The sequence below is a fragment of the Hyla sarda genome, chromosome 4 (genome assembly GCF_029499605.1).
Source record: "Hyla sarda isolate aHylSar1 chromosome 4, aHylSar1.hap1, whole genome shotgun sequence".
Classification (NCBI taxonomy): domain Eukaryota; kingdom Metazoa; phylum Chordata; class Amphibia; order Anura; family Hylidae; genus Hyla; species Hyla sarda.
In genome coordinates this window covers 38,592,606-38,604,727 of record NC_079192.1, presented here as the reverse complement: position 1 = coordinate 38,604,727, position 12,122 = coordinate 38,592,606, and the positions used below count along the sequence as shown (strand labels likewise).

General features: G+C 45.1%; 1 protein-coding gene and 1 long non-coding RNA gene across 3 annotated transcripts in view; one reads left to right on the top strand and one right to left on the bottom strand.

Annotated features, from left to right (window-relative positions):
• The window catches only part of ZGLP1 (zinc finger GATA like protein 1), a 60,749-nt gene extending 51,227 nt beyond the window's left edge, over positions 1 to 9,522 (bottom strand). For both annotated transcript variants that reach the window (XR_008892175.1, XM_056570579.1), the window contains exons 1-2: positions 9,325 to 9,522; positions 5,054 to 5,432 (exon numbers count right to left, since the gene is read on the bottom strand). Coding sequence is in view for 1 of the 2 variants with exons in the window: in XM_056570579.1 (XP_056426554.1) it covers positions 5,054 to 5,331 (278 nt within the window). In the remaining variant the exon portion in view is untranslated. The remainder of the gene's footprint in view (positions 1 to 5,053; positions 5,433 to 9,324) is intronic.
• LOC130367793 (uncharacterized) lies at positions 9,204 to 12,122 on the top strand. Its single transcript, XR_008892176.1, has 3 exons — positions 9,204 to 9,301; positions 10,270 to 10,420; positions 11,999 to 12,122. It is a non-coding gene; the product is annotated as an uncharacterized LOC130367793 (long non-coding RNA).

Below are 12,122 nucleotides of genomic sequence, written 5' to 3'. Positions count from 1 at the left end.
GTCACAGTCCTTGTGAGGAAAAAACAACATCACATTGAAGCCCCAGACTAGTGTTTCCCCAACCTGTGGCTCTCCAGCTGTTGCAAAACAACAACTCCCAACGTTTGGCTGTCAGGGTATACTGGGAGTTGTAGTTTTGCAACAACTGGAGACCCTAAGGCCCAGATTTATCAAAGAATGTCTACGGTAGAGCTATTGTCCCACGTTTATTTGGGTGGTGGGTTTGACTAGCGTGGATCTTATTTATCAAGAAGCAGCAGGATGATGAATTTTGCGCAGCTCTACCACATACACTTTTTCTAGACACTTGTGAGGGAGGGAAGTAGACATTTCCCGGGTCCTGAATTTGGCAGGTTGGGTGTTTTTATTTACTTTCACAGAGCTGCCGGGACATTTTTACTGGAATTTTAGACACTACAATCAAATTTGGTTGTGGTGTCTAAGGGGTTAAAGCCGGGCATTACCGTGATCAGTGATGTCTGGCATTAGAGATGGGTCCTGGTGGTAGATAGCCGCCAGGACCACCCAGCTATGACCCACACTCAGCTCCTGGGCACGTGTCATAGAAGGGGAGTGGGACGCTGTCGTCCACAAGAGGTTAAAGGTTTAATTGAAGAAGGTAGAAATTATTCTTACGCCTACTGGTAGGGGGTGTAGCTTTGCGCCTAAAAATGTACCTTTGGGCACAAAATAGCGACTTTTGACAAAAGTCACAAATGATAAATACGTGACCACTGCATGGTCAAAAAGAAAAAGTTATACGGGTAGGCAAAAAAGAGCGAAACTGTCTGTATCAAAATATGCTGCTTGCGCCTGAACTGCGCAAAACATAGACAAAAAAAATGCTCTAAAAGCAATGATAAATCTCCCTCAGTTGATATATATAAAAAAAAGTTTTTTCCTGGAATACCCCTTTAATAAAACAGGAATCGGCTATAGAACAGCCCAAATGACAGTAAGCTGTGTCTATGCGCCGTTCATGTCCTGAGGACACATATACGCCTCCATACTACGGCACCCACAGAGGTGAATGAGCCGCTTCTTTACCTCCATAGGCCTTAGATGTCATGACATTGGGGGCACGCTCCATCAGACTCCGTATGTATGGCGGCACAAGGAAAGCACACTGTACGTATGTGACCCCACCGTGTACATACTGCTCCATATGGCCTCCATCCATGCACAGGCTACTGCTACGTATTCACACTGAGAGGAAATGTTTTTCTTTACCGCAATACTAAAGTGTAATGTCCTGGTTTTACTGTAATTTCACCAAAATCATGGCATTTTGCAGCATTTTTAGCGGTAAAAATTACAATATAAGGGCTACCTCCATACATCAGAGGAATCAGGCGCATATGGTAACGGAGAGGAGCAAACCCTGTTTATTTCAATGGCTCGAGTGGAATCATTTAATGGCATGTGGGACGTAGGGGCTATTTTAAGCGGACTAAAAAGCGTGGTCTGCTGCATTGCCCAGGAATGCACCCTTAAAGGGGTACTCCGCCCCTAGACATCTTATCCCCTATCCAAAGGATAGGGGATAAGATGTCAGATCGCCACGGTCCCGCTGCTGGGGAGCCCCGGGATCCCCGATGCGGCACCGCGCTATCATTACAGCACAGAGCGAGTTCGCTCTGCACGTAATGACGGGCAGTACAGGGGCCGGAGCATCGTTACGTCACGGCTCCGCCCCTCGTGACATCACGGCCCGCCCCTTTCAATACAAGTCTATGGGAGGGGGCGTGGTGATCATCACGCCCCCTCCCATAGACTTGCATTAAGGGGACGGGCCGTGATGTCACGAGGGGCGGAGCCATGATGTCACGCTGCTCCGTCCCCCGTATCGCCCGTCATTACGCACGGAGCGAACTCGCTCTGTGCTGTAATGATAGCGCGGTGCCGCAGCGGGGATCCCGGGGCTCCCCAGCAGCGGGACCGCGGCGATCTGACATCTTATCCCCTATCCTTTGGATAGGGGATAAGATGTCTAGGGGCGGCGTACCCCTTTAAAAGGGGTACTCCGCTGCTCAGCGTTTGGAACAAACTGTTCCGAACGCTTGAGCCGGAAGCTCATGACGTCATGCCCCCCCTCAATGCAAGTCTATGGGAGGGGGCGTGGTGATCATCACGCCCCCTCCCATAGACTTGCATTAAGGGGACGGGCCGTGATGTCACGAGGGGCGGAGCCATGATGTCACGCTGCTCCGTCCCCCGTATCGCCCGTCATTACGCACGGAGCGAACTCGCTCTGTGCTGTAATGATAGCGCGGTGCCGCAGCGGGGATCCCGGGGCTCCCCAGCAGCGGGACCGCGGCGATCTGACATCTTATCCCCTATCCTTTGGATAGGGGATAAGATGTCTAGGGGCGGCGTACCCCTTTAAAAGGGGTACTCCGCTGCTCAGCGTTTGGAACAAACTGTTCCGAACGCTTGAGCCGGAAGCTCATGACGTCATGCCCCCCCCTCAATGCAAGTCTATGGGAGGGGGCGTGACGGAAGTCACGCCCCCTCCCGTAGACTTGCATTGAGGGGGCAGGGTGTGATGTCATGAGGGGGGGACTATTACGTCACAAGCTACCGACTCCAGCTTTCGGAACAGTTTGTTCCCTTTAAAATTAGGTGACTCTGTTCAGGCTATTGAAATGAATGGAGCCCTCTATTCTCTGTTACTGAATACGCCGGCATCCTGTTTTTAGCGTGCTACTAGCCTAACTGCGCCATGTGAACGCCACCTCATGCACATTGCAATGAAATTTGCATTAATACTTTAGGGGTAGTTCACAACATTTTATGACAGTTTTCACCAATTTATTTTTATTTTTTTCAGGCACAGCCAGAAGTGCATTTTATAAGGAAAGGGAAATATAAAGGAAAGACTTGTACACGTCCATCGTGCTGGATCCACATGGGTTATGACTAAAACAAAAATAAAGCTGTGTGTTTGAAAACCCCACCAGGCTTGGTTCCCACACAGTTTTGTCATCTTTTGAAGTTGAACAAAAAGGTTCACAAGTTCTTCTGCCCTTTTTGTGCCTTTGTTTTTTTTTTTTCATTTTTACTTTTTTTTTTTGGGAGGGGCAAAAGCTATAGCCCAAACCGGGTTTTTGCTAAAGAGAGACTTTTTGGAGGAAACTTATAGCCACATTGTGGCACGTAAGGCCATGTTCACACAGCAGGATTTCCAAGCAGAATCCAGCAGAAAATGTCTTTTTATTTTTAATGGGATTCTGCTGCCCAACAGGCCTCCGCAGAAAGAATAAAAATGAAAAAAATAAAGAGGTAGAAAACACTCCCTAATTCCTCTCCATCTTGCTGGATCCACTTTAAAAACTCTAGAAAAACTGCCACAAAACACTGTGTGTGTGCACTCACCCTTAGGGTCTGTTCACACAAGCAGATTTCCTGCAGATTTTCCTCAGCATATTTTGTTACTATTGACTTTGATGCATCAACAAAATGTCTGCAATAGTAGCTGATATGCAGATTTTCTGCAGACCCATTGAATTCAAACCCATGGCGAGTTTTTTAACGGGGTTCTCCGGTCCTTACACATCTTATCCCCTATCCAAAGGATAGGGGATAAGATGCCTGATCGCGGGAGTCCTGCAGCTGGGGACCCCCGGGATCATGCACGCGGCACCCCGTTTGTAATCAGTCCCCGGGTCTGATTACGGGCGACTACAGGGCCGGCGGCACGTGACATCAAGCCTCCGCCCCGTGTGACGTCATGCTCTGCCCCTCAATGCAAGTCTATGGGAGGGGGCGTGACAGCTATCACACCCCCTCCCGTAGGCTTGCATTGAGGGGCGGAGCGTGACGTCACATGGGGGCGGAGGCTTGACGTCACGCGCCGCCAGCCCTGTAGTCGCCCGTAATCAGACCCGGAGCGAACACACTCCGGGGACTGATTACAAACCGGGTGCCGCGTGCATGTTCCCAGGCGTCCCCAGCTGCGGGTCTCCCGCGATCAGGCATCTTATCCCCTATCCTTTGGATAGGGGATAAGATGTGTAAGCACCGGAGAACCCCTTTAACCCAAACCCAGAAACAGATCATAAATGGAGGACGTGTATAAAGGAATAACTGAGGGTAGGAACACACTATGTTCTGGTCCCTGTTAATCATATCTGTCGGCATCCCGCCGGATAGGATGCTGAGGTATACTGTTAACGGGAGCAGCGCACTCCATTCACTTCAGCTGCCGAACGGCGTCATCCCTAGTGACTCCGGTCCCGGACATATGCGCTATTTTAAGCGCAATCATGAAAGGGGCTGTTGCGCTTTTGAAAAAGCACACACGTCCCAAAAGGAGTCACTAGGTCCGTATACGTCAGCATCCTGTTTTCAGCGGGATGCAAACGGATACGATTAACAGCAGCCAAACCGTAGTGTGTTCCTACCCTAAAAAACACAAACAATCCCCCCTTTAGGCAGCATTCACACCACGTTTTTGCAATACAGTTCCCGTATCAGGTTTTTGATGAAAAAAGGATTCCTCAAAACCGGACTAAACTGTATCAAAACGTGTGTACAAATTTCAACCCGTATACAGTTAAAAACCGTATACGGTTTGAAAAATTATTTCCGGTTGTATCCGTTTTTTAAGAAAAAAAAGTATACTTTTTTTACTTTTCACTCCATTTGGAATAAAGTTTCACTTGTTTGATTGAAATTCCAAGAAATTAAACTGCGCAGAGTCAAAAACCGTATGGTGAAAACCGGATGGAACCGAACGCACATACAGTTCTGTACGGTTCTCATTGACTCCCATGTTTTAAAAAAAATGTATACAGTTTAATGCAGTTTTCACCCGGACCAAAAACAATGGTAGACTACAGTTATGGGTACGGGGAAAAAAACTGACAAAACCATACAGGATGCAAAACAGACACAACCTGATGCATCTTTTGCCATACGTTTTTCAATGGAGAGTCAATGCATACGGTTTTCAATACGGTTCCATACGGATTTCACATTGAAAACGTATACGGGAAATGTATTGTTAAAACGTGGTGTGAATGCAGCCTTATATTGCATCCACATAGCATACCTGTTCTTTATACTGCGTTTCTTGCCCCCTCTCCTGGTTCGTCTGCAGTACTGCGGCGATGAGTCCTTGCTTCGCACTGAGATCCCAGAATCATTCAATCCCACAGCGGCATCTGGTGGCTGCTCTCGGTACTGCGATTGTGCCAAAAGTATGATCTCCTCACTCTGCACATCCCCCCTTGTTGAACAGGGGTCTGACTCGAAATAAGGGGGCAGAAGGACTTCTTTCAGCAGGGAAAAATCCGGATATACTCCATCGGCAAACATCAGCTCATCCATGGTGCCGGATCCGCTGATTTAGGGGTCAATAAGTCCAATAACCTCCCTCTGAGAGGGGGATTGTTCCATAGATGATCAGGGGGGACCCCCCAGTTCCTTCTCTGAGGTTTGATCAGATATCAGATTTTTTGCAAAAACAAAAAAAAGAAAAATACCTTCAGCCCCAAGCGATCCCTTATTGTAAAATGCTGATCTTGGTGATGGGGCCATATTAAAACTCAGCTCTGTGCTAGGAGACCGGCGTTAACCCTACGGGGGGATCGGCTGGAGGGGCTGAGGATTTGGAACAGTATAGTGGTTTGCACCCTGTCCAGCGGTTTAAGGGTTAAAGGGACCAGGAGGCCAAGGGTGTGATTTGTAGAATAAGATCACCTGTTGCTTCCTGTGATCCTCCCCCGAGCGGCAAGTTATGAAAAGGCGGACAGCAGGTGGCGCTGTTCTTCTCTCTCCTGGATCAGTGCGGCCTGCGAGCAGCTGTGTGTAGGTGGTGGAGTGCAGGGAGGTCACCTGCTATAGTGGGATCTTTGGCCGGTTATACAGATATAGCAGAGCTGAATTGGTTACTGGGCCTTTTTGCACTTTCAAGACCGAGCCAGATGGACCTGACTTCAGTAACACTTTATAGTCTTTTTTTTGTAGTTATATAGGGGACGTGATCCGCTTTGGAATGCAATGGTGATTGGTTAAAATGGGAATGATCTCTAACAGTGGACCTCCATATGTTGCAAAACTACAACTCTCAGCATGCCCGGACAGCCGTTGGCTGTCCGGGCATGCTGGGAGTTAGTTTTGCAACATATGGAGGGCCACAGTTTGGGGACCACTGGTCAAAGATAAGCTTGAGCTATTAGAAGGAGAGGTAAGTCACACTTGGGCAATAGTGTTATACCAAGGGGGATGTTAGTCCTTGGTATAAAAAGTATATGATTGGGGGGGCTGGAATACAGATGTCGCATTGGGTTCTCTCTGGGAATAATTAATAAAGAAATGTTGTAACGTTAAAGTAGAACTCTATGGAAAATTGACTTGCCCCCTAGACACAGGATGGGGGATAAAGTAGCTGATTGCGGGGGTCCAACCAATGGGGCCCGGTGCGATCTCCGGGATGGGGCCCGGTGCGATCTCCGGGATGGGGCCGGCCCTCAGTGAGGAGCAAGTGTCATCTACCGGTAGACTGCATGCGCTCCATTCATTCCTATAAAAATTGAGTGGGTGGGCTACAGCAGGTCGAGTCCCATTCTGGTGATCGTGGGGGTACCAGTGGTCAGGTCCCTGTCCCCCCCCCCAGGATCAGCTATCCTGTGGATAGGTGATAAGTGTCTAACACTGCAGTACTCCTTTAAAAGGGTACTCCACTGGAAAACACTTTTTTTTTTTTTAAATCAACTGGTGCCAGAAAGTTAAACATATTTGTAAATTACTTCCAATTTAAAAATCTTAATCTTTCCAGTACTTATCAGCTGCTGTTGGCTCCACAGGAAGTTCTTTTATTTTTGAATTTCCTCTTGTCTGACCACAGTGCTCTCTGCTGACACCTCTGTCCCTGTCAGGAACTGTCCAGAGCAGCAGAGGTTTTCTATGGGGATTTGTTCCTACTCTGGACAGTTCCTGACATGGACAGAGGTGTCAGCAGAGAGCACTGTGGTAGCCCAGAAAGGAAATAAAATAAAAACTTCCTGTGGCGCATACAGCAGCTAAGTACTGGAAGAATTGAGATTTTTTTTTTTTTTTAAATAAAAGTAATTTACAAATCTGTAACTTTCTGGCACCAGTTGATTTAAAAGTTTTCCAGTAGTGTTAAAACTGGTTAAAGGGGAAACTCCATTTAATTCTGACAATAAATCCTTAAAAGGAGAGGTCATGCTAAAAAACTTATCTAACTCTATCCGCAGGATCGTGGGGGGGGGTCCGACCGCTGGGGGCCCCCCGCGATCTCCTATACAGAGCCCCTGGCTAAGTTAATTCTCCATGGATTTCTCCTTTAACATTGACAATCTCAGCTCTGCTATAACTATCTATAAGGAACCCTGAAGTGTGTATATATTTAATGTGGTTCTACTGTGTTTAACCAGTGTTTCACAACCAGTGCGCCCCCAGCTGTTGCATAACTACAACTCCTAGCATGCCCAGATAGCCGTTGGTATGTTATGAAGACTTGACATCTTTTGGGCTGTTAAAACGTAGTATTTTTACACGTATTTACTACAGTTTAGCTGTTTTTTGCAGCAAATTTTCCAAAACAGTGGTAAAAATAACAAAGGAATAAATTGGAATATGGTGAGTGTGCATGATATAAGCAAAAAAAATCAATAAGGTGTGTGTGTGTGTGTGTATATGTATATATATAATGAATATGCAAATCAACTCATTACATCACCTTTTCAGGCGATGTTCCCTGGTATCAGCTTGGCTCCAGTTACGGAATATAAAAAGCTAATCGGGATTAATGCCAAGCCAGAACTCTCTCTCCAGAAGGAAAGAGCACCCATCTGCAGACAGCTGTTTCGGGGTTCTTGCCCCTCGTCAGTACAGAGCAGGATGAACTGGCTTGGCTGAGATGAGGGTATTATTTACTTATATACACACTTCTGGATTTGATGTAATACCTTTTTTTTTTTACATTTAAAAACTTGTATACCTGTGGTAATTGTGTTCGGCTGATTTTTGTGGTGTTAGTGCACAAATGTCGCAGACAGTACAAAGTTGCCTAAAAATCCCATCAGTGACAATGTACGGTAAGTCTGTCTGAACATCCATTAAAAAGTCACACCAATATTGATCTCCTTGGTGTCAGCAGTTTAGAATGAATTGCAGCCAATGGGATCCCTTTAAGGGTAGAGTCACACGTGCCGTATTTTGCTGTGTATTTTCCTACCCAGTGAAGTCGATGGGTAACAAAATCAGCTGCAGAAAATATGCAGCAAAATACGGCAAGTGTGACCCTACCCTTAGGGAACGTTCACACTTCTGTATTTTCTGCTGCAGATTTGCTTCGGCAGGTTTTAACCGCCAATTGATTAATGGGTAGAAAAAAAATCTGCTGAAGGAAATCTGCAACAGAAAATACGCAAGTGTGAACTGACCCTAAAGGGATTTCCAAAATTAGAAAAACATGGCTGCTTTTCTTTCTGAAATGGCGCCACGCCTGTCCACAGGTTGCGTGGTATATGTAAGGCCCATTCAATTCAGTGCAGCTGAGCTGCAATACCAAAAACAACCTGTGGACAGGTGTGGTGCCATTTCAGGGAGGAAGCAGCCATGTTTCTCTCATTTAGGCAAACTGGTTTTAAAATAATAATTTTTTTTTTTTTTTTTTGTGGCTTAAAATTTGGCCCGGGCATTATAGTTGGGGGTTAAAATTAATAACATGATCAAGTTACTGAGATGGCGATATTTACAAATTTTTTTTTTGTTTGTTTTGTTGCAAAACTACAACTCCCAGCATGCCCAGACAGCCAACGGCTGTCTGGGCATGCTGGGAGTTGTAGTTTTGCAACAGCTGGGGGCACCCTGGTTGGGAAACACTATTAGAGAAGTCATAGGGGGGGATTAATCAAAACCAGTGTAGAGGAAGAGTGGTGCAGTTGCCCATAGCAACCAGATTGCTTCTTTCATTTTTAACAAGGCCTTTGAAAAATGAGATACAATCTGGTTGCTATGGGCAACTGGGCAACCTTTACTCTGCACAGGTATTGATAAATATCCCATATAGTTTGTTGTAAAGGGGTCATCCAGGAATAGAAAAAACAGACCCGGATGCCATTTGGCTGCCATGGCAACCATCAGGACCCTGCGATTGCATTGCTGGGCTGCTGATGGGGGGGGGGGGGGGGGGCAGGGGGAGCCTGCTCCTTCTGTTTATTCTATAGAGGCGGGGGTCGGTCTTTTATGTGTAAGTTCAGGGTGCCCTGTTGTAGAACAGGATAGGAAAGGTTTCAGGCTTACCCCTTTTCTACAGGCTGTAAATCAGGTCAGTCCATCTTTAAAGCGTACCTGTTTAAACCGTTATGTTACTCAGTACCTCATCCTGATCATGTCCATATAATTTTTATGTATCTATCACCGATATTTCCCCAAAAATGGCTGCTCACTGCTTTTATCATCCTTCCAAAGGGAGTGGACATGTCTTCTTGCCTGCACTGTGCTGACTCCTCCCCCTTCCTCATTCTGCTGACTCACTGGCAGCCCTGCTCTGTAACCCTTTCTTCTCTGGTTTTATGCTGTACACAAACACACAGGGAGATTTATCAAAACCTGTCCAGTGGAAAGGTTGACCAGTTGCCCATAGCAACCAATCAGATTGCTTCTTTCATTTTTCAGAGGGCTTTTAAAAATGAAAGTGATCTGATTGGTTGATATGGGCAACATTTCCTCTGGACGGGTTTTGATGAATCTCCCCCACAATGATTATTGGAGATTGCCTGTACTCTACCACCAAAGACAATATGGTGAGTATAACTTACATCCACATGTCATTCATGTGTCATCCTTAGGCTGTCCTGTAATACTGGGACTTGTAGTTTTGGAATAGTTTGGTACAGTGTTTGGATATTTTTTTTTTTTTTTGCAGCAGCAGCAGTGTTTCCTTCACCTGTCTGCTTACAGCTTTTACAAAACTACTACTCCCAGCATGCTCAGACATCCTTTGACTGTCCAGGCATGCTTAGTTGTAATATTGCAACAGCTGGAGGCGCTTTTGGTAAAACTGTTCCTCCATTGTTCCTCCTGCAGCCTTGCCAATCAGTCATCTTGTGTCCATGACCCTTGGACATACTCGTGCTGCTGTGGGACTCATCAGTGTCCCATGAGGTATGGGGACCCCTAGTGGTGGGATATTCAAAGGCAGTTTAATTAAATGTGAATTTTTTTTTTAAAGTATATTGGAAAAACTATTGTTTTGCCAAGATGTACAACATATAACGTTTTTATATCTGACAGTGCCCATTTAAAGAATTTATCCAGGAATAGAAAACCAGAGACAAGATCCATTCAAACCTCCTGAGACAGCAGAGGGAAAAAAAAAGTGCCAGGGGCCTGCTGAGACAATACCACACTGAAAATATGAGGACTACACAACTTCCTTCCAAAGGTTGTCAGATATGACAGTTATAAAGCAATAAACTTAATAAAATATGGGGTACTGTAATAAACTATAAGCAGGTATCAATGGCTCAGATGGACATGTTGCAATGTTAGTGAGATGGGATATTGGAAGTAGATATGAGCGAACTTACAGTAAATTCGATTCGTCACGAACTTCTCAGCTCGGCGGTTGCTGACTTCCTGCATAAATTAGTTCAGCTTTCTGGTGGGCTGGAAAAGGGGGATACAGTCCTAGGAGACTCTTTCCTACAACTGTATCCACCTTTTCCAGCCCACCGGAGTACCGGAAAGCTGAACTAATTAATGCAGGATAAGTCGACTGCCGAGCTGAGAAGTTCATGACGAATCGAATTTACTGTAAGTTCGCTCATCTCTAGCTGAGACATGTATTGGGATTATGGTTTTGCTTTTGTATCCCTTATTTTAGTGTTCTCATTTTCCCTATGGTCATTTAAAAAAAAAAAAAAATTTTTAATTGTTATACATAAAAAAATTAATTTAGTGTTGTTTTCTCATTTTCCCTATTGTCATTTAATTTCTTTTTTAAAAATTGTTATACATAAAAAATGTTTAAAAAAATTACAAACAAGGTATTAAGTTTAAAAGCTGAATTGAGGCAACACCCAAAATTGACCACTAGATGGCAGTATAATACTAGACTCAAAATTGAACCAAAGATGTCAGTGGGGGAGATTTATCAAAGGATTTAGACTAGGTTTTTCCTGTCTAAATTTGTCGCACAGTCTCAAATCTAAATTTGTGCGACACTTGCTTTAGAGGATGCTTTAGAACTTGATGCATTCTGGTCTATTTTACACAGAAAAATGCATTGGTGCTGAATTTATCAAAAGCGACTTTTCAGCGCCAAGTCGCATCGGCTGAAAGTACGCCGAAATGTCAGACCATACTCGAGCAGGTTTAAATACAGTGGTCTTCAACCTGCGGACCTCCAGATGTTGCAAAACTACAACTCCCAGCATGCCCGGACAGCCGTTGGCTGTCCGGGCATGCTGGGAGTTGTAGTTTTGCAACATCTGGAGGTCCGCAGGTTGAAGACAACTGGTCTAAAGCATAGATCCCGAAGTCTGTGCACAGAATTTATCAAGAGACTAGAGATAAGCGAATTTACAGTAAATTCTATTCGCCACAAACTTCTCAGCTTGGCAGTTGATGACTTATCCTGCATAAATTAGTTCAGCTTTCCGGTGGGCTGGAAAAGGTGGATACAGTCCTAGGAGACTCTTTCCTCAGACTGTATCCACCTTTTCCAGCCCACCGGAGCACCTGACAGCTGAACTAATTTACGCAGGATAAGTCATCAACTGCCGAGCCGAGAAGTTCGTGACGAATCGAATTTACTGTAAATTTGCTCATCTCTAATGTGTAGAAATATATAGAATGTGAACAGGATTACAAGAATTGATTGATATAACTTTAGCCGGATGTGTAATCTTCTTAAAAATCTAACAGTATCATCCATGATTATGGGGGTATCATATTGTTATATTAGGTGTCCTTGATTTATCCAGCAATTGAATAGTTAACAATAACAAAAATTGTGTAGGTACTGCCGAGATTTTAGAGGTATGTCAGCCGGCAATGGAGGTGGTCAGTCTGTGTTCCAGAAGTGACGACATCTTGCAGCTATTGGACATGATGATGTGTAAAGAGAAGAAGGCATCGGGGTG